Raw genomic sequence first — 22,962 nt, 5'->3', positions numbered from 1 at the left:
TGGTGATGAAGTTTGCTTAAAGCCATCTATGGAAGTAAAATAATGGATCCAGACTCCTTACCATGCCCCACGTTACGTGACTTGCCCAGGGCAGGCATCTGCACTATTCACTCATCATCCAACATCTACATGCTCCCTCTTGCACAGAGAGGTCTGTCAAGTTCCCTCTCTGCGTGGGCTCACACACAACTGCAGTACCACAAGGTAAACGTTACAGAGGAGATTTGAAGAGTGGGGGCTGTGGGAGACTAGTGCCCAGAGCAACCCACTCTGCTGGTGGAGAGGAGGGGATGGGGATGTAAGCATGTGTATATGTACGTGGAGCTACCGTATCCTAAGCTCTTACTCCTTGCAAAGCACTTTCACGCATGAGCCCTGGAATCCCAACTACCTTTTGAGGCAGAAACTACTTTTTTTTTTTTTTTGCAGGTGGCCAGTTCAGGGTTCTGAAGGAAACTACTTTTATTCCAATGATATAGATAAGGAATCTGAGGCACTGAGATGTCAGGTGAGTGCCCCCAGTCACACAGCTTGTAAGCAGTAGAGCAGGGAGCTGAGCCACTGGTTTGAAGAACTGCAGTTCCTAGGCTTTTGTCTACTGGGCTGCCTTCAGGGATTAGGGGTGGGGTTGTGGGGTGGTGGGGTGGTGCAGATAGTACGTTTAGCTTCAGTATGGGCACTTAACTCAAAATGCCTGGGAACGTAAGAAAGTGAGCATGCAAAAAAAATCCCCCCCCCCCTTTCAGTCATTTCTAACCCTTTTTAGGTCGCTTCAATAAAATTTGCAAATAACTGCCATGTGGAGAAGATATGCAAATAACTGCTTAATGTAAATGTCATTTGGAGTGCCGTGAAAGTTGGCTTATTTAACGGCCTCAAGTGTGCACATCATTCTTTTTCAGAGTAATGTGTTTGGAGACAAAGCTTTGTATGTCTCCACACTTCCTCTCCAATTTGATATTCCAATTATAACATATTAACAAAATACCCTGGTGGTTTGGACTGAGTATGCCTATGAGCAGGGGTTAATTGAAAGTAGGAAACTGCTGTATATTTTAATTCTTTTAGGTACTCCCATGGTAGTACCCTGTACACTGGCTCTACTCAAAACAAGGCCCAGAACTAGGGTAGTCAGTACATCCTATTGCTGCTATATAGCAGTCTGAAGAGCTGTCAAACTCACAACTTTTGAATCTCAAACTTATGTTTACCCTCGTCTATAGGAAAAGGAAACTGAAGCAAAACCAAGAACATACCTCATCAATGCTCCATGAGAATCCGTGAATCTCAGAGCAGGAAGGGATCCTAATGATCATTAAGCCTAGTAGTTCTCAAAGGGGCATTGTGGAAATCTGTGTATTTTTGGTTGTCACAATAACTGGCAAGGGCTATTGGTATTTAGTCAGCAGAAGGCAGGCATGCTAGATGTTCTACCATGCTGGTCAGTTCCATACAGCGAAGAATTGATCCATTGGACACTCATTTAGGTGAAAAACTAGCTCATCATTATCTAAGCCTAGAACTAACACTATTTTACATATAAACACAAAATATTTTTGTCCAGTTTCCACATACACTGAATTTTCCACGAATGTAACTACTGTTCCAATTGAAGGAAGATGAGACTGTTTTGTTTCAAGTGTTATTAAGAATTCACAATTTTGGAAAATGAGGTCACCAATGGCAACACTGCTTGTGGTACTTGAGTTGTGAAAACACCTTTCCAGCTTGTATCTATCATCAGTGTAGTTGTGAGGGATCATTTACATATTAAAATACACATTGTTTTATTATAATCATTTTACTTTTTTTTCATATTACAGTTAGGTCATGTTTTTAAAAATTGTGTGTTGGTGGGTTTAAGTTATATTATCTGTAACTTGTTATTTCACTGTGGTAAAAGGAGGCGTTACAAAATATTTGTTATAAAAAGGAATTGGGTCTTTTATATGATTATGTAGTCTAGCCGACTCCTTGTATAGACGAGGACACTGGGCACCAAAGCCGTTAAGCAACTTGCCCTGGTCAGAGTGTTATATTATCTCCCTATTTTGTTCCAATTTGTCTTAATTTTAAAAATTGGAAAAGGAGAGAAGTTATGCGTGTGGTAAATTGTGATGAGAACGTGCTATTCGGATTCTGGCAGCAGAAGACGCTTTGGGGGATGGTGGAAAACCCTGCGTATTTAATTCTGTCAGGCGGAGGTCAGAAGGGAGAAAGCGTTTATTAGAACCACGTATGTGCCGCCGCTCATCTAAAGCCGGGAATCCACTGGTCAACACATTTTCTTCTGTTTAAGGGCCCGTGGGACTGAAGCTGGGACTAGGGGTGGCCCGCGGGGGCCACCAAGAAAAGGTTCCTGCAACAGTAGAAACCCGTTTCCTCCCATTCCCCATCCATCGCAGCAGCATGAGGGTCACCCCGAGCCCGGGCCCATAGTCCCGTCGCAGCGCCTCCTGCAGACCCAGAGTGCACCCGGCCACAAATATCCCCGACTCCCTCGGGCCCTAGGAGAGCCGTTCGCAACCCCCAGGGTCCCCGCAGCGCCGGTGGCCATGGGCCCCGTGCTGCTGGGCGCCCCGCGGGAGGAAACTAGGGGCCTAACGTAACCGGCAATGCGGCGGAGGGCCGGGGTCCCAGGAGGGCGCGTTAGCGCCGGCTCAAGATCAGCGCGTGATCGTCCCATTGTTCCTTCACCGTGGGAGGCGGGGACGCGCGCGCTCGCGTCAGGGGCTGGAGTGGCAGGGGCCTTTGGGTTTCTAGGCGGTGACCACCGCTGCTCAGGCAACCGCGCAGGGACGCGTCAGACCACCAGCGGACGCCTCCAGTTTCCCCCTACTCCCGCCCCGGGAACCATCCCGTCCTCCTCCCTCCTCCTTTCCCCCCCCCTCCACTTTCCCCTTTTCCCTCCTCCTCCTCCCCATTTCTCCCCCCTCCACTTCCCCCTCTTCCCTCCTCTTCCTCTCCCCTCCCCCATTCCGACCATTCTATTCAAGCCACGGTTTCCCGATCTACAAAATGGCCCCCGCGTTCGACACCTGCGGTCACGTGACCTGCCGCCCTTTCGGTTTCGGGTCTCTCTCTGCCTAATTTCGATTTCGGGGAGGCTGTACACTGAAGAGCGAGGGCTGATTAGACTGGAGAAATTTCACATCTCCAAGCCCAGGGACCGAGAGAGAATAGAGGAGAGTTAGAGCTCTAGAAAGGGAAGGAGAAACTGGGTGCATAGGGGAGGAAAGGAGAGCAAAGAGGCCCAGGTTAAATTCTCAAGCTTGTGGCTGAGGGAAAACAGGAGACAACAAGTTCTCGCGAGATCTCGAGAACTCTAAGCCTGAGACTAGGTTATTATCGGAAACCAGGGAAATGGAGGAACGAGCGAACTAGCACAGCATTTGGCTCTCTGAGCTCCGAGGCAGGACGACGAGGGGCGACGGGCCTGAATAGGAAGTCCCGCGAGGTTAGGCCAAGAGAGCGTGCAGTAGCCGGGCAGAAGTCCCAGGGGCGGGGGGAGTGTGGGAGTGAGAGGGAGGGCACACGTCTTACGTGCTGACGTAGCAGTCTTGCGAGTGAGTATATTAGACCCGTGGCCGCGCCGGGCGCTCCAGAGCCGCAGTTCTCCCGTGAGAGGGTCTTTGCGGTGAACTAAACACACTCGCTCAGCAGCGGAAGACTCCGAGTTCTCGGTACTCTTCAGGGATGAGTCATGTGGCGGTGGAAAATGCGCTCGGGCTGGACCAGCAGGTGAGCTGACAGAAGCCAACCGGGGTGGCTGCCGCATGAGTCCCTCCCCTGACCTAACCTGGCTTATGGCGCAGTGCTAACTGGCACCCTTAGTTTCCATTTTCTGGGTACCTTGGGCTGGCGAGTGTCAGTGCCCCGGAGCTATGGAGGGATGGGGAGGCGGCAGGAATGCTGGTTGTGGCTGTAACTCCAGCCCAGACTCCGGCCTGGCCCCGCGGTATTGTCCCCGGGCCGAGCACAATGGCGGCTTTTGTGTGTGCTTGCGCAGACGGGCGGAGGGGGAGGGGTTGCTCATTCTCTCACGGGGACGCGCACGCGCGAACCCCGACTGATTAGTGACCCATGGTGGGTGGAGGGAGTGCGCAGCGCGGCGCTACGCCAATGGGGACCCTTTTGGCCTCGGGGGCTTCGGCCCTCCCTCCTCGCCCGCCGGGACTCCAGTCACGGAGACCCGGCTGCGTCCGGTGTTCCTGTGCTTGCGAGCGGGAGGAACGCGTCCCTGGAATGTGGGAGGGGGCGGCGCGGGGGGTGGGTGGCCTTCGCTCCGGGTAATGGCGGCGCCCTCCTTTGTGTGGTGCTGGGTGGCTGGGCGGCGCTGTGGCCCACTACTGGGAGAGGTCGGGCCAGCGGGCCCCGGGCCGGCCAGGGCCTGGAAAGGAGGGAGGGAATGGGCATCTTTTTCCGACCGGGCTTCCTTCCCCAGGCCCTTTCTCTTCAGCCTCGTTTCCGCAGGGTCGTCGCAGGCTCTGCGCCGCGGCCGGCGAGGCCGCGTTTCCGGAGTGGAAAGTTTTGTGACGCAGAAGATTCGGGGAAGGGGGGGGGGTAGGGGAGGGAGTATAGGGCCGCTGCGTGCGCGGTGGCGCTGGGCTCTAGAGACGGAGGTGGTAGTCACTGACGATTTAGCCAAGGGCTGCGCGTTGTTTTTTGCGGATGGGGTGCCGTGAATTGTGTGATGTCGTTATCTTAGCGACGTTTGATCCAGGGATGCGCCAGAGGAAAAATACCCGGAATGTGGCTTTGAGGGAAATAAACAGTTTTGTGGTTGACTTGTTGCTGCCTATGGAGTAAAATTTTGGAATAGGTCCCGGGTCTGTTGTCTTTACTGGAATACTCTCTTCTAAGGGTTTGGGAGCAAAGGAGAGGAGGACGAGTGATCTGAGAGCAGGGCGTTATGGGCTTTGGTGGCAGGAAGTCTGCATCCCTCTGCAACAGTGGTACCAGGCTTCAGATAAGCTCTTTTGTAGGGTGTTCGGAGCCTTTAAATAAACTTCTGCCTATTGTGATTAGAAGGGAAGTTGATTTCACGAACTCCAGAATAATCCTGAAACGAAGCTTAGTGACACAACTTAATTGGTTATAGATTTTAATGTAGTCATATGTAATATATTTTTAGGGATGTAATGATCTGTTCTTTTGGGAGCATGTATTTCCCCGTTAAAAAACCAGTTATACTAAGTCGTTCATATTACTGACACTTCATAATGTTGAGTGGAGCATTGACGTAAAAAAAAATAGCACAGGCTATCCCCAGTTTTAACATTTTCATATGTTAAAGATTTAAAGATTCTAGGCAGGAATGAACCTTATTGAAATTTGTAATCGGTTTAACTCGAAAAATGAAGCATTCAGGGTCGTTTAGACTTAAGAATCTGCACAAAGCAAATTCACAACGGAGAGAATTGCGGCAATGTAGTCCTAGCAATTTATAGAAACATTTAAAGTTGTTTTTTAGTTCCTGTTGCCATAGTGTAAAATTAAAAACAAAACTTGTACTGTAATAAGTGCAAGAAGAAAGTTTGTGCTCCTGTTGTGCTTTAAAGTGTCAGGGAGAAAGCATAGCAGCGTTTTTGCCAGTAGAAATTCTGAAAATGAGGTGCCTAAAGTCTTACCATATTCTTTGTATTTTTAAGGCATAACACCTGCTTCCAATTTTCAGTGGCTCCTTTGATGCTTGCAGTTCGGCAGTATCATGTTTAGCTTTTAACACAGGATTTATAAACATGTTATGGTATAGCATATCTCTTTTGCAAACAGGTGGCAACAATACTGTGTGACTTGGTCTTTTGTGGCTTTTCGAAAAAAAAAATGGTTTTTTGCATGCGTAGTCCCGCCCCCCCCCCCGCCATGATTGGCACTAAATTGAATCCTTTATCTGACATTTTAAAATAATTTAAATTTGAGATTTAGCATAATAAAGTTTCAGTTTAGTGATTTAGGGAGATTTTACTGTGGGAAATGTTACAGGGAAAATTGATTTTGATTGAATGAGTTAAATTTGGGCCCAGTTTCTAGTGGATAGCACCAGTATCTTGGTGTGCTGCCTTCTGCAGTACATACAGTTGTACTATTTTGCATTGTCTTCAAAACATTCTTAGTCACATTCTCATTAACAGCTTTTATATTAGCCCTGTGTGGTAGGCAGGGCAACTATTTGAATGTGGTGCTAGTAAACTAGAGGGTGGGACTAGTTTTCACTTAGTATAAGGTGCTAACCATCTAACTCTCTTCCAGTTTGCTGGCCTAGACCTGAACTCTTCAGATAATCAGAGTGGAGGAAGTACAGCCAGCAGTAAGTAAAACATTTTATGGATTTATTGAATATCTTAATATCTCATTGGACTTATTTAAAATTTAAGAATTTGCCCTCTAATTTTTACCATGTTAAGAATTAATGTAGATGTAGTGTTATGTAGAATTAATGTGGTACTTAGTGACCAGTCTCTAAAGCATTGTGGCCTTTTCGACAATAAAAGGGACTAGTTGGTTCTCTTGAGTAAAAACAGCTAACCATTAAAAAGAACCTTGTACAATACACAATTTATCTTTAGAAGAGTTTGATTATGTGCATTATGAATCCTGAGCTCAATTGAGAGGTAGCGGGGATGTGTCCATCCCTTTAGAGTGGGTTTACTAGAATCAAACTCAGTTAAAGGGAACATGCACTTTCATCAGCTATAGCTACTCCTTTCTCCCCAAGAACATGAGATTTACCAATAGTACAAGGCTATACTGAATTTTGGGGTGGTGGTTAAGATTTTAAATTACGTATTTAAAAGTTGTTTGTTTCAAGAGGGGTTATTTGGAGACTTGTTAGAGGTTAGTATTAAGGTAGGGGATCTTGATAGTTTATTATTTGGCAGTGGACCTCTGCTTCAGCTCAGGTCTCTTGCCACCTATTAAAACAAAACAAAAGAACGGGGGGTATAGGCTGTTCTCATTTTTAGGCTAGAAGGGCCTCACTGGGCACAAAATTACTTGGTGTTTGCTTTCAATTTCACCTTATTTGCCATGCTAAGAATCTTTTAGGAATTGATTATTCTAGTACAGATCTTTTTAATATTTAATTTAATTCATAAGTAAAAAGTTAAAATGTAGATTTGCTAATATTAAAGCAAATTTGCATTACTTTACTTGGGTATCCATTATTTGGTTTTGCTTCTCATCCATAGTCTAAACTGTATTCCTGCTTGCATGCAGAACAACAGTTGACTTTCCTTAAACTCACCAAGCCCGAAATTAAAATATCCAATTCCTTGAAATCCGCTCCCCTTTGCAGCTTTTCCATGTATATTTATTGTGTTTTGGAACTTACCACATAAAAACAAATAAACCTCTTAGTGGCTAATTGTGTGATTTGTTCCATAGTAGTCTTTTAGGTTGGTACAGCAATACTTAAATGTTGTAAGTGTTCTTGTTTATGTGACAGTTCTCTTAAAGCATAGCAGGCCTTTTAAAAAAAATTGTGTTAAATAACCACTAGTGGCTAGTTAAATGTATATGTGGATTTCAACTATTAGGTCCCAAGTCAAATTTTTGCTTACCAAGCTCTTTTTAGAAGTTCTCCTTAAGAAGCAATAACCTATTTAAAAGTAGAATCTTTTTTTGTAAGTAAACTGGAAGGCTAGAGATGTTTTTTTAAAAAAATGTATTCTAGGACCATTTTTTAATAGAAACTTTGGTAAAAGCTTTAGTGTGATGGGTTTGGCATTTAACTTTTTATTTCTTTTAGAAGGGCGCTATATCCCTCCTCATCTAAGAAACAGAGAAGCTACTAAAGGTAAGTTTTTGCAAGCAACTTTCTAATTCTAATTCTTGCTGCATTTAAAAGTTAGTTAAAGCCTGGGTAAAGTGAGGCAACTTGGGGAAGTCTGTAAACATTGTGCTCTTTTAGGTTTCTGTCAGGACAGGTTCAAGTATTAGGATTATTTCAAGGGTTCGGATCCCCATACCAGCCAGCCACCAAAAAAAAAAGACTTATTAACTTTGGAAAAACTTATCTAATGTCACACAGTGGGAAATTTTGCATCCCTGTGTCAGATTCTTCTGAGGCCATCGGCATGGTTTTGTACAGTTTTACTAGTGTTGTGCTTAATCTGTAGCATGGTTTCAAATTTTGTTTTAAAAATATGATTTCAGTTTGAAAAAGGTGGGTGCCCTGCTATGTAAACCAAATTGCATGGTGATAACCCAGTTATTTCTGTCTTTCAAAGGTGCCAAAATGAAGATGGGCTTATTGCAGGGTAGTTAATAGGTTATATAGCATTGGGCAGGCTCCCAGTAAGTTGAGAGTGATTCTCAGGTTTTATCTCCTTGCCTTAAATTGTTTCATTTGGAAGGTTTTGTCCGAAATGTATTACAACACTGAGTGTCTTTTCTCATTACATTTGTCATGTAGTGATAGATAAATAGTAGATGTTTCATATGGGACAACTGATTGGATGCTGTAATTCTGTAAAATAGATGATCTAAAGTTTAGAGGAAAAGGGATGGTCAGGAAAACTATTGAAAGGTCAGGAGGAGGGAAGATACTGGATAAAAAGACAGGATTGGGAGGGTGGAAAAGTCAACGGGAGCACATAGCTTCCTGTTGTTCCTCTGTCTCCATATGTAGTTTATATTAGCTTCACTGCCCTGGCAATGCATAGACATAAAATCTGTATTTCTCCCGGATCTCTTCATTATCATTCTTTTTAGGTGAAGTTGCTGCAGAGTTAGTCTTTACCATAATGGGAGTTCTCAGTGTTCCTTAGAATGTACTCGCTGGAACTGACCCTCATGTATATTTAGTGCTTTTTCCCCCCTTTGTTGCAGTGACAGGGATCAGAGAGGCAGTATCATAGAGGTTTTAGAGCTGGAAGAGATATAGAAATCTAACTCCACTCTATTGCTAGAAAAGGCTGTTGGTCACCTGGTTGGCTAATGGTAGAGATAGAAGGCAGAAAGAAAGTAACTTATCTTGTAAACTGTCTCTATTTAATAAGGTTTCACTAAAGCTGGTTAAACTCTACCTGTCTTTAAACCCTCTGTCCTTGAGCTAATTTACACCTTTGTCATCCTCTCTTACCTGAATGTTTATAGCTGTACCCAGGAACTTGTGCACACCAGTGTAGGGATCAGGGTTTCCTTTTTCCAGGCATTCCGTATTCTCATCAAGCTCATAGTAGATGAACTACTAAATAATATTATTTGACAGTAGTGTGCTTCATGTGTACCCAGCACTGTTCTTCTACTTTTTATTATTGAAACTGAAAAATGCTATATTAAGCTGAGTAATCTGACACTTTAAGAAGCATATTCTGAATGAATACACCTCTAAAAAAACATGGAAACAATGGTAACTGTTTCCCAGTGAACTCATTCACACCTATAAAATGAATAGAAATTAAGTCATGATGGTCATTCATTGTGTTATAGGCAAAGCTATTTTACCTCTTAGAGGTGTTATTCATTTAGAACATTTTTGGACAGATTGTTTGATTTAGTGTACGGTATTTTCTAGCGGAGAAAATTGAAGGTTTAAAAGTTTTGTGTGCTGGTATAAACCAACTCTAAATCTTCATTTTCTTCTGGTGCCATGATAGTAATACTTCCATTGGCCCTTGAGCCCACAGAGATAAGGTAGAGTCAGTGGAGGCCTTCAAATTCAGGAAGATTGGCAGTACCATACATAGCGTGGTTTCTATTTCTAATTAATTCAATGAAATGGGTTTGTGCTTTTTTTTTTATTGAAGGATTCTACGATAAAGATAGTACAGGGTGGAGTTCCAGTAAAGATAAGGATGCATATAGCAGTTTTGGGTCTCGTAGTGATTCAAGAGGGAAGTCTAGTTTCTTCAGTGATCGTGGAAGTGGATCAAGGGGAAGGTAAGTGATTTTTTGTCTTCTCACCTTATATGTTTACAATAGCAGTTTAGGAATTGGTCTTATAAATTGATAAGTCTTCATCCTGACCACCTATTTGGGTGTTAAGCATTGTCTGTTTAGTCATTGTAGTTTTTTAGCTGTAAGAGGTCTCTTTTCTGTGTAACAGGTTCAATTTAGTAATAAGATGAAAATATGAATATGCTTTTTGGCATAATGAAATTAGTTATTTTTCTGTTTCTCTAGTTTTATATATTCTATTTAAAAGAGTAAGTTCATCTAGTAAATGGCCTAATTTGGTTGAGATTTTTGTGGACTCTATGACAATTTTTTTAAACACCTTATATTTTTGATTATACAAGTGTGGTGAACTGACCCCATGTGCCTAATAGCTGTGGTTAGTCCTGTGTCCTGATTTTTCGCAAACAGGCCTAAAACTCTAAAAACATCTTAATTCAGGTAAGGATTATTTTCTACCTTTTATCCAAAATCTCACACAGGTGAATTGTCCTTTAAGTGACATTTTAGTATAACTTTAGGACAATTGATATTTGGTGTGCTATTCTTCTTTTGCCTATCACTAAATGTATTTGGATGGGCACTTTAAATGAAGGTGTGAGCTATGTGCCAATTTCAAATATATAAGACTTGATTCTTAATTTTGTCATATGTGAGGCCTGTTGAGGCTGTAAGACTTCTTAGAAATATAAAGAAGGATACTGATTTTAGAAAATGAAATTATGTAAATGATACATAAGATCTGTTTAATTAGAGAGCCTTACTTGTAAATAAGAATAAGCCAGAATTGGACCATTGACATCCTTGTTAGACATAATGAATGTCTCCAGGTACTGTTCTAGAGTAGTGCTAGGAATATAATAATGGTTAAATGATACAATTCTAATTAATTGCTTGCGCTATTAAGGTTTGATGATCGTGGACGGAGTGACTATGATGGCATTGGCAGTCGTGGTGACAGAAGTGGCTTTGGCAAATTTGAACGTGGTGGAAACAGTCGCTGGTGTGACAAATCAGATGAAGATGATTGGTCAAAACCACTCCCACCAAGTGAACGCTTGGAACAGTAAGTTTTTGAAATGGATGTTGGTTGTGATGAAGCCTTACTAGCTAGTATGACGAGTAAACTTACCAGTTCTTTGATTTTAGGGAGCTCTTTTCTGGAGGCAACACTGGGATTAACTTTGAGAAATATGATGACATTCCAGTTGAGGCAACAGGCAACAACTGTCCTCCACATATTGAAAGTGTAAGTATTTTTGCTTGACCTCTTAAGACACAAAGGGAAGTATAAATGTTTTCACAGCACATCAGAATGGGATGGGCTTCCTAGAGGCGTATGCAGACTAAACACCTTATAGGTTTGTGGAAAGAGAGAGGTTGAATTCAGTGTAACTATTATGAATAGTTCACTACCTGAAATAGAAAATGGGTCAAAACATAGGAGGAACCCAGAATCATCTCCAATATAGATTAAACATGGGTGTTGACTATTTTTCCTTCTCAGTGTAACATGATAGTTTTATTTAAAATTAAAGCCACTGTAAACTAAGTTACAAATTAGCTGTTCAGTTGGTTATTTCCATTATTGTATTTGTATAACACAGAAGTGGCTCCACATAGCATTTCCAGCTATTTAACCCTATTGAATTTCTTGACAGTTCAGTGATGTTGAGATGGGAGAAATTATCATGGGAAACATTGAGCTTACTCGTTATACTCGCCCAACTCCAGTGCAAAAGCATGCTATTCCTATTATCAAAGAGAAAAGAGACTTGATGGCTTGTGCCCAAACAGGTAAGCTCACTTGGTAAGAGTAAAACGTTGTTGCACTTTTTCTGTATATGTTTGGTGGGGTTTTGGGGGGGGGGTTATGTGGTCTCTGTTGCAACTACTCAGCTCTGCTGTTGTAGTGTGAAAGATGCCATAGACAATATGTAAATTATTGGGCATGGTTGTATTCCATAAAATCTTTATTTACAAGAATAAGGGGCGCTGGCCAGTTAGCTTAGTTGGTTAATGTGCAGCCTTGTAATGACAAAGTCAAGGGTTCAGTTTCCCTTACTGGCCAGCCACCCCCAAAATAAATAAAGAGCAGGCTAGGCCATAATTAGCTGGCTCCTGTTATAGATGGACCAAAGAAGTCACTTTTTGGAAAATTTATTTGGGGATAAAGTAAAATTACTAATTAACAAGTAATAGGGCAGTTAAAAAACACTTATCTACCAATGTCCATTCAAAAGTAATAAGCAGGTTTTTTTGTGTATGTGTTTGAATGAATATGCTTTCTCTTAACAGGGTCTGGAAAAACTGCAGCGTTTCTCTTGCCCATCTTGAGTCAGATTTATTCAGATGGTCCAGGCGAGGCTTTGAGGGCCATGAAGGTAAATATTTCTTTATAAAGTGGGAAATTATTGTAAAATTGTGAGAGCTTTCTAAATTATGCTGAGACTTATTCCAGTATTTCTAATTAAAAAGTTTTCAGGTGTAATCTGTAAATTACAAAAGGCGATTGTGTTGTGATGAACTTTTTAGACAGAATGAAGTCTGGCTTGAGGAAGTAACCGCTTGAGCTAAAGCCGACCCGGTGATGAACTTTTTAAAAAGGGTAGTAGAGTTTAACTTATTTATGTCTGTCTCTTAGGAAAATGGAAGGTATGGACGCCGCAAACAATACCCAATCTCCTTGGTATTGGCACCAACGAGAGAACTGGCAGTACAGATCTATGAGGAAGCCAGAAAAGTAAGTATGCATTTCAGTGATTATTAGCTTTCTCACTGATTCTGATGAAATGTTTTATGACCATGTAAAAATCTTTACCTTAAAGTTAATAAAATTTTTTTGCTTATAGTTTTCATACCGGTCTAGAGTTCGTCCTTGCGTGGTTTATGGTGGTGCTGATATTGGTCAGCAGATTCGAGACCTAGAACGTGGATGCCACTTGTTAGTAGCCACTCCAGGCCGTCTAGTGGATATGATGGAAAGAGGAAAGATTGGATTAGACTTCTGCAAGTATGTTAATTCTTATTTTTCATTTTTTGCCAGCTGGCCATTATAAGGATCCAAATTCTTGACCTTTAAGCACCATGCTCAAACCAAGTGAGCTAATCGACCAGCCCAGTATGTTAATTTTTAAATGTGTGGGGTGTAACATTACGTTTTAAAAATTACTGGCCATTAGTTTTGTGGTATTTATTAGCATCGTCTGTATTTTAAGATTGAAAAGTGATCTGTTTTAGTCATCTAACTTTTACAAAAAGTTTGTTCATAATTTCAATGTTGAAAAATCAGTAACATTTTAGTAGAGGCTGGGAATGACCAGACCATTACACAGTCAAGTAGTAAGAGCTAATTTGGCTGTGTGATCTCGGATGACTTATCTGGTGGGAGGAATCCTGTGCTATGTCATTGTCAAATCATGCCATGTGAGGAATTCAACATAATAAATACATAATTGTAATTACATAAAGATACAGCCACACTAAAACCATCTTTTGATTTCTTCTCAAATTCTAAACTCCGTTTTCTTTTCTTTTTTTTTTTTTTTTCTTCATTACAGGTATTTAGTGCTAGATGAAGCTGATCGGATGTTAGATATGGGATTTGAACCTCAGATACGTAGAATAGTTGAACAAGATACTATGCCTCCAAAGGGTGTCCGCCACACTATGATGTTTAGTGCTACTTTTCCTAAGGAAATACAGGTACTGTTTGAGGTTGCAAATTTAATTTATTTAGAAATTTGTTGTATTGCAGTAGATAGTAAAAAAATTATATATTTTTTCTTTCAGATGCTTGCTCGTGATTTCTTGGATGAGTATATCTTTTTGGCTGTGGGAAGAGTTGGCTCTACCTCTGAAAACATTACCCAGAAAGTAGTTTGGGTGGAAGAATTAGACAAACGGTCATTTCTGCTTGACCTCCTAAATGCAACAGGTAAAATTATGAATTAGGCAATAACCCATTTGTTTCACTTATATTACTTTTCCCTCCTTATTTAAAACATTGTTAAAAGTCTATTTTAATTGCTTCTATTTGCATGTTTACTGAGTACAAAGAGAAACTAAGCCGTATAGTGACAAAAACGCTGTAATTTTTAAAATTCAGGCAAGGATTCACTGACCCTGGTGTTTGTGGAGACCAAAAAGGGTGCAGATTCTCTGGAGGACTTCTTATACCATGAAGGATATGCTTGTACCAGTATCCATGGAGACCGATCTCAGAGAGATAGAGAAGAGGCCCTTCACCAGTTCCGCTCAGGAAAAAGCCCAATTCTAGTTGCCACAGCAGTATGTATAATATATCTTATTTTCATTCAAGTTCAGCATGTTCAAATATTTGCTTTCTTTTAAGTGGGCCATAATACAACAGAAGTTATTTTCCAGGTAGCGGCAAGAGGACTGGATATTTCAAATGTGAAACATGTTATCAATTTTGACTTGCCAAGTGATATTGAAGAATATGTACATCGCATTGGCCGTACAGGACGTGTAGGAAACCTTGGTAAGTGTTTGGTCACTTGATGGTCTGATCCTGTTTTTTGTTGTGATGCTTGCAGCAGAGAACTTTAAGGAATCTTAAATATTAGAATCCTTATTTCCAAGGAATGCAATTAAAATATATTTTAATGATAAAAGTGATGGAAGAGTCAGGTTTTGCTCAAAGCACTTTGAGTTGGTTAAATAGCAAGTTGTAATAATTTTTTTTAAGTAAAAAACTGTACAGTAGGGAAACTGTAGGCCTTTATTTATTTACTTTTTAAAAACTTTTAGGCCTGGCCACCTCATTCTTTAACGAGAGGAACGCAAATATTACTAAGGATTTGTTGGATCTTCTTGTTGAAGCTAAACAAGAAGTGCCGTCTTGGTTGGAAAACATGGCTTATGAACACCACTACAAGGGTAGCAGTCGTGGGCGTTCTAAGAGGTGAGAAACAGATGGTGTATAATGAGGGGCATGGCTGTTCACTTATACTTCCCAGCGTTGTTTGCTCTGAGCAAGTAATGTCCAGGGTTAACTTTTCAGTATTTAAGTTAAAAAGCTTAATTTTCTTAGGCTGTCTAAATTCTTTGGGTAAGGGCTATTAGAAAGGGTGACACCAAGGTAGTCTCAGCCTTTCACTGCTAAGGCCTTGAAACCATTATTAGGGGAAATACATGGCTGGGCGGAGAATCGTTTGAATGAAAAAATCAGAAATTGGTCATTGGGAAGTTTTAACAGGAATTGGGTTATTTAGTGGAATTTCATCTTCATGTGAACCAATGTGTGTATTCTTCCCTTGTAGTAGTAGATTTAGTGGAGGATTTGGTGCCAGAGACTATCGACAAAGTAGTGGTGCCAGCAGTTCCAGCTTCAGCAGCAGTCGTGTGAGCAGTGGCCGAAGTGGTGGAGGTGGCCACGGCAGCAGCAGAGGATTTGGTGGAGGTAGTGTTAATTTTTAACCTCTTTGGGAAAGGCTTTTTTCCTTTTAGTCATTTTTTTCAATGCGTAATAAAAGCATTGGGGAAGTTCAGCACTGTAGATTGTGTTTTGTAACGTTACATCAAAGTACTTAAGAGAAGGATTGTTTTTAACCATGGATGACTTAAATTAATTTCTTTTTTAAATCTCTCATTAGGTGGCTATGGAGGCTTTTACAACAGTGATGGATATGGAGGAAATTACAACTCCCAGGGGGTTGACTGGTGGGGTAACTGAGTCTGCTCTGCAGTAGGTCACCCTGCCAAACAAGCTAATATGGAAACCACATGTAACTTAGCCAGACTATACCTTGTGTAGCTTCAAGAACTCGCAGTACATTACCAGCTGTGATTCTCCACTGAAATTTTTTTTTTAAGGGAGCTCAAGGTCATAAGAAGACATGAAAGGAACAATCAGCAGCCCTGTTCGGAAGGTGGTTTGAAGACTTCATTGCTGTAGTTTGGATTAACTCCCCTCCCGCCTACCCCCATCCCAAACTGCATTTATAATTTTGTGACTGAGGATCATTTGTTTGTTAATGTACTGTGCCTTTAACTTTAGACAACTTTTTATTTTGATGTCCTGTTGGCTCAGTAATGCTCAAGATACCAATTGTTTTGACATAATAAATTTACTGAACTTGGGCTAAAATCAAACCTTGGCACACAGGTGTGATACAACTTAACAGGAATCATCGATTCATCCATAAATATTATAAGGAAAAAACTTATGCGGTAGCCTGCATTAGGGCTTTTTGATACTTGCAGATTGGGGGAAAAACAAGCAACAAACGTCTTGAAGCATATTAATGGAATTAGTTTCTAATGTGGCAAACTGTATTAAGTTAAAGTTCTGATTTGCTCACTCTATCCTGGATAGGTATTTAGAACCTGATAGTCTTTAAACAAGCCATTCCAGTCATGATGAGGTGATGTATGAATACATACATTCAAAGCACTGTTTTCAAAGTTAATGCAAGTAAATACAGCAATTCCTCTTTCAATGTTTAGGCAGATGATGAAGTATGAGCTAGCCAAATGTGGGCATACTATTATAGGGAAAGTTTAAAGGTCTGATAACTTGAAATAGGTTTTTAGGAGAATTCATCTACTTAGACTTTTTGAATGCCTGCCATAAATGAAATCGAAATGGTAGAATGGCTGACCACAGCAATGACCAGCCCTCATTAGGGCCCTGGATGATTTTTGGTCTAATAACGCATGCTAGTGTTGATGTTTTTTGGTCAAGATGGTAGGAACAGGAAGAATTATGCAGCAGGCTTTATTTTAAATGCCGATTCACATTACTCTGTTCAAGCTGCGTTGAGATGTTAAACTGGCTTACTATAGACTTTGTAAAAATGGCTCCAGAAGAGTATAACAAACTGAAATCTTTGAGATCACACAGGTTGGAAATATGTACATAACTGCACAAGGTGTCAATTCTGCTCTACAGTGCAGTTTTAGTCAGTTTTAGTTGCATAGGTTTCCATTGTATTTATAGTCTGTTTATGCTAAATCTGGCCAAAGATGAGCATTGTCCACCACTAAAACGCCTCTGCCACTTTGAATTCTGTGCTAATTTTGTGGCCAGAATGAGGTGATCAAAACGCTCAATCTTTTTACAGTGGCATAGGAAGATGGCAAAAATTTCCTAAAGTGCAATAGATTTTCAAGTGTATTGTGCCTTGTTCTAAAACTTTTATTAAGTAGGTGCACTTGACAGTATTGAGGTCATTTGTTATGGTGCTATTTCAATTAGTCTAGGTTTAGGCACTTGTACATTTTGCCCATAACTTTTTACAAAGTACTTCTTTTATTGCACATTCAGAGAATTTTATATATATGTCTTGTGTGCGTGTCCTTAAACTTCCAATCTTATTTTGTCTCTTGGAGATTGTTGAACGCAGCTTGTCTAGGAAGGGGATGGGACTAGATTCTAAAATTTATTTGGGACCATGGGAATGATAGTTGAGAAGAAAACTTTGCACACGACAGATTTCTAGATACTTTTTGCTGCTAGTTTTATGTAATATTTATTGAACATTTTGACAAATATTTATTTTTGTAAGCCTAAAAGTGATTCTTTGAAAGTTTAAAGAAACTTGACCAAAAGACAGTACAAAAACACTGGCACTTGAATGTTGAATGTCACCGTATGCGTGAAATTATATATTTCGGGGTAGTGTGAGCTTTTAATGTTAAGTCATATTAAACTCTTAAGTCAAATTAAGCAGACCCGGCATTGGCAGTGTAGCCATAACTTTCTGATGTTAGTAAAAACAAAATTGGCGACTTGAAATTAAAACATGCCAAGGTTTTGATACACTTGTCTTAAGATATTAATGAAACACTTCAAAACACTGACACGAAGTGTCCAGATTCTCAGATGTTTGTTGTGTGTGTTTTGTTTAGTTGTGTGTATTATTATTATTTTTTTCCAGTGAATGTCTGGCACATTGCAATCCTCAAACATGTGGTTATCTTTGTTGTATTGGCATAATCAGTGACTTGTACATTCAGCAATAGCGTTTGAGCAAGTTTTATCAGCAAGCAATATTTTCAGTTATTAAATATTTCAAAAATCATTTGAGTGGATTTAAACTTGCTGAATGTAAAGATTGAACCTCAAGTCACTGTAGCTTTAGAATCATCGATTCATCCATAAATATTATAAGGAAAAAACTTATGCGGTAGCCTGCATTAGGGCTTTTTGATACTTGCAGATTGGGGGAAAAACAAGCAACAAACGTCTTGAAGCATATTAATGGAATTAGTTTCTAATGTGGCAATTCAGCAATAGCGTTTGAGCAAGTTTTATCAGCAAGCAATATTTTCAGTTATTAAATATTTCAAAAATCATTTGAGTGGATTTAAACTTGCTGAATGTAAAGATTGAACCTCAAGTCACTGTAGCTTTAGTAATTGCTTATTGTATTAGTTTAGATGCTAGCACTGCATGTGCTGTGCATATTGATTTTATTAAAATAAAAAGTTGAACTGCACAGTCTCCTTTGTTGTTGTCAATTGTGGTTTATTTTTGGAGGTGAAAATAAAGTTGTGCTCTTGCCTGAATTGTAAAATGTAATTTTTTGGTTGCCATTGAGTTATTTTTTGAGATTCCTCTTGGAGACAAACACTCTGGTACCATAATTATTTGTAATAAAAGATGAAAATGGTGTTAGTTTGAAACAGTGAAACAGGATTTCTGTAATAGATGGAAATCTAAAAGGCCCTTAGTGATATGTAGCATATATTACAAATTGGTTTATACTTTAAGCAACTTAAGGGTGAGAGACTCCTTGTTCTCTGAAGTGTTTGATGTGAAGGAGGGTTGAACAGTAGAACAATGAATTGGGTCAAGTATATTAGTGATCTGAGTAATGGTAAGTATGTACATGGGGGTCAGGGTGATAACATCCATTGTTACCACACACGCTGGCACAGCCGCTACCGGTTAACATGCAATGGTATGGAAGCCATAACTGCATATATGTTAACCTCTAGGGTAGAGGTTAGGTTGAACCATGTGAAAGCTATTCTGTTTTTATAGGTTGGATATGATCAAATACTGGTTTAACCTGATGAAAGTATGCATATTCAGCTTTTGTTTCACTTTGAGTTCTAGGTTTGCAGTATTAAGTTTTTTGCACTGTAAGGAAATACTTTGTTCTGGATAATTACCATTTTCAGAGTCATGGCCTCAAAATAGCAAGCCTAAGGTTTTAGGGCAGAATTTTGAAGCATAATATGCCATAATGATTTTGGAGATAGAAAAGAGGAAAGTAGGTGAGTCTGAATTCAGTCAAAAGTGTGGAGAGGTTGTGTTAGGATTGCTAGATTGAGAAGTAGCCGAAGGTGACTCATGGAGTGAAACTGGATTCTTAATTCAAGGTCCCCTTTATATGTTATGAGAGGAGTGAACACTCAAGATAATCTTGGGATGGGCCGGCCCGGTGGCGCACTGGAGAGCGCGCCGTCTGGGAGCGCGGCGGCGCTCCCACCGAGGGTTCGGATCCCATGTGGAGACCGGTTCCTGCTCACTGGTTGAGTGCGGTGCGGGCACAACGCCGAGGGTTGCGATCCCGTTACCGGTCAGTAAAAAAGACAAAAAAGGAAAAAAAAAAAAAAAAGAATCTTGGGGAACTACCTAAATTTTTAACTATTTGAGATTATTTATAGTCTAGCAGGGTTAGGAGTATAACCCAAGTTTATTATGTTTGCATACTGCTACATTAATTTCTGTGGTTTAGTTTTAGTTATATATATTTAAATACCTAAATGCTGTTGTCACTCTTCTGCACTGTTAATATATATCCTAGGGTGTTTTTTTTTTTTTCTTCTTAATTGCTATTTATTTCCTGGGTTCTTAATCTCAGCTGAATTTCAATTCAAAAATTTTTAATGGCTTTATAGGAGCTGTGTTTTCACATGTTTGAAAATACCTCATGTCTTTATGCTTAAACAATTGTAAGTTTTGTGTTTCCCGTGCCCTCAGTTCTAAGTGACCTGCTTGAATACCCACAGGCTGCTCTTGGAAGCTCAGTTACCTATATTGGTATTGACAAGTCTCACCTCCTCCCCACCTGAATGCATAGGTTTCATTCACTGGATACAAGGCTTTGGAAGTTCTTATTTGGGTTTTGTGTTTTCCTGTTCCATTCTATTCTCATTGAACACAATTCTGGGTGTGTTTAAACCAGCTTTGCTTCATATCTTACTCTCTTCAGTTTACAATCTGTTTTTCAGCATATTGTCTATTATGTCTAATGTGGTTTTCCTTTTTATAATGGCTTCAAATTCTTACCTCATTTTCAACATTGATGTTTTTTTCTCTGAGTTTTCACTACAAACTGGGTTGCCTTCAGGAAAATTCTGAAATAGAACTTTTGACACGGAACACTATGTTTAATTATATTATGGGAGGACATTTTGTGACCTGGAAAGATGTTTATTATGAGAAAAAACCTGAAACAGACCAACACAATTTAAGAGCAGGAAATAGATGTTTCAAAACAAGAGTTAAACATATGACTCAGCAATTCCACTCTTAGGAGAATTCTACCCAGGAGAAATGAAAACTTAACTCTGCGACTTAAATTTGTATTTATATTTGTATGCAAATGTTTATGGCTGAGTAACTGGAACCAGAAAGTGGAAACAACTCAAATGTCCATCAACTGGTGAATGGACAAACAATGCACTTACATGAAATGGAATGCTGTTTGGTAATAAAAAGGGATGAGACACTGATAACTTCTCACCATCCTCTGGGGGACTGAACCACATCCCTGATTTCTTTCTCCCTCTTCAAAGGGTCATCAGGTGGGCCTGCCACTAGTCCTGATTTTATTGTATTTAAGAGATAACTGTCATGGTTTATAATTTAGGGTTGTTACTGTTTTCCTTGTTACTTTGAGGACATTTTATTTCTTGTGATAAGTAGAGTAAAATGCCTCATATCTTTTGCTGGAAATATCCTCCATTCTTCACTTTTTCACTATTACTCTGTTCTCAACAGCACATCTGTATTACCTAACATCAGTCAATTAGTGGTATGCAGAATGGTCTCTGAAGTTCCACTCCTGACCCCAGTCATCAGGATCTTTCAGTGCAAGGCAAAGGTTGATGTAGGGTTCATTCAAAACCTGATTTGGGTGTCTCCTTGAGTGTTGGGCTTTGGGAAATGTAGTGATGAGTTCAGATTTGTCCTTTCCCTCTTGGAGCCCAGTTGGCTTTCTTTTGTGGTTCCTCAATTTGGTGCTGCAATGGAAGTACCTGGGAAATAGGGCTGGCCCATGGCTCACTTGTTAGAGCGTGGTGCTGACAACACCAAGTCAAGGGTTAAGAATCCCTTACCGGTCATCTTTTAAAAATATTTTTTTAAAAAAATTTACCTGGGAAATGATTCTAGGTTGACTCCTAACAGAATCTCCTCTGGGGGTTTGATTTTTGGTTTTTGCCTTTGTTTTTATCCCTAAAGCTCCTCCGGCAATTCTGATGCAGCAAACTTAGGTATGGAGTCCACTGTTCTCTACCCTTTTATCATCTGTTCCAAACTTCCAATTGCCGTTATCATTTTTCTGGTTCTTACAGAAGAATATATTCCAAATTCTAATAGATACTGGAACCAAATTAATGGTATCCAAGTGGCCCTTATGGTGTGGTACTAATCTGCCATTGCTGCTTTAACTTATTTCCCATACCTTATATAGTAGCCAAATGTGATGCTATTGTCTAGACACACCCTGTGCTTTCTTCCACCTCTGCCTTAGTTTTTGCTCACACCTTGTTCCTTCTAACTAGAATTGGACCTAAATTAATGTTTTAAAATAATTTTATGTTACATACTGTACTTAAAATATTAAGCTGCCATTTACAATTACTTAGTGATGTGGAGAAAATACTTGCTCTAATGAGTGGATGAAAGAGTAGATTACATGTAAGTGTGCAGAATGATCTCAACTATGTTGAAAATACGTAGAAAACCAGAAGGAAATCTGCTAAAATAGTAACCGTTCTTGCTTCTGGTTGAAATTATAAAGATTTTCTACTGCTTTATACTTTCCTGTACTGCAGAAATTTTATACAATTAGAATATATTTTCCAATAAAACTTTTAAAATTTTTAATTTGGAAATGATTATAGATTAACAGGAAGTTGCAAAAACAGCAGAGAGGTCCAGTGTACCCTTCACCCCGTTTCCCCCCATGGTAACATCTGGCATAACTGTAGTACAAAATCCAAACCAGGATATTGCCTTTGGCACAATCTATGGACCATCTTCAGATTTCACCAGTTTCACTTGTATTCACTTGTGTATGTGTAGTCCTATGCAGTTTTGTCACAGGTGTAGATTTGTGTAACCCCCTCCACAGAACTATTCCATCATTATAACACTCTACCTCATGCTATCCACATTCTGTCCCTAACCCCTGGCAACCACTCATCTGTTTAACATCTTTAAAATGTCATTTCAAATTTATTATATAAACGGAATTGTGTAGTATGTGACCTTCGGAGGTTGGCTTATTTTCACTCAGCGTAATATCCTTGATCAATCTAAGTTGTTGCAAATAATTCATTCCTTTTTATTGCTGAGTAGTATGGATGTTCTGTAGTTTATCCGTTCAGTCATTGAAGGACATTTGGCTTGTTTCCAGTTTTTGACAATTACAAATAAAGCTGCTATGAACATTAAGCTTCGTATGAACGTATGTACAGGTTTTTGTGTCGACATAGGTTTTCATTTCTTTGGCATAAATGCCCAGGAGTGCAATTGCCAGATTATTTGCTAAATATGTGTTTAGTTTAAGAAACTGCCGAACCATTTTCCAGAGTCGCTGTACTATTTTACATTCCCGCCAGTGGTGCAAGAGAGATCCAGTTTCTCTGTGTCTTCACCAACATTTGGTATTGTCATTATTTTTCATTTTGGCTGTTCTAATTGGTGTGAAGTGATATCTCATTGTGGTCTTAATTTACATTTCCCTAATGGCTAGCTTCATTGAACATCTTTTTATTTTTTTAACTGAAACATAATTGATTGTATGTATCTGTGGAGTTCAGTGTTGAATATCTATACCTGTATGCAATATGTGA

General features: G+C 40.0%; 1 protein-coding gene across 2 annotated transcripts; it reads left to right on the top strand.

The window, feature by feature from the left end:
- Positions 1-3,385: 3,385 nt before the first annotated feature.
- DDX3X (DEAD (Asp-Glu-Ala-Asp) box helicase 3, X-linked) lies at positions 3,386-16,763 on the top strand. 2 transcript variants are annotated; one of them, XM_008585125.1, is made up of 17 exons: positions 3,386-3,741; positions 6,253-6,310; positions 7,751-7,798; positions 9,753-9,885; positions 10,808-10,966; positions 11,050-11,149; positions 11,562-11,697; positions 12,199-12,284; positions 12,545-12,643; positions 12,753-12,913; positions 13,461-13,605; positions 13,693-13,837; positions 14,009-14,190; positions 14,287-14,404; positions 14,674-14,827; positions 15,186-15,325; positions 15,519-16,763. In XM_008585125.1, the coding sequence occupies exons 1-17, from the start codon at positions 3,697-3,699 to the stop codon at positions 15,596-15,598; spliced, it is 1,989 nt and encodes a 662-aa protein (XP_008583347.1). In that variant the 5' UTR covers positions 3,386-3,696; the 3' UTR covers positions 15,599-16,763. The 2 variants fall into 2 exon arrangements, with proteins under 2 accessions (XP_008583347.1, XP_008583354.1); XM_008585132.1 differs by having other exon boundaries at positions 3,604-3,741; positions 15,189-15,325.
- Positions 16,764-22,962: the final 6,199 nt, after the last annotated feature.

The sequence above is a fragment of the Galeopterus variegatus genome, unplaced genomic scaffold (assembly GCF_000696425.1).
Source record: "Galeopterus variegatus unplaced genomic scaffold, G_variegatus-3.0.2 Scaffold105, whole genome shotgun sequence".
Lineage (NCBI taxonomy): Eukaryota > Metazoa > Chordata > Mammalia > Dermoptera > Cynocephalidae > Galeopterus > Galeopterus variegatus.
This window is presented reverse-complemented; position numbering and strand designations above follow the sequence as displayed.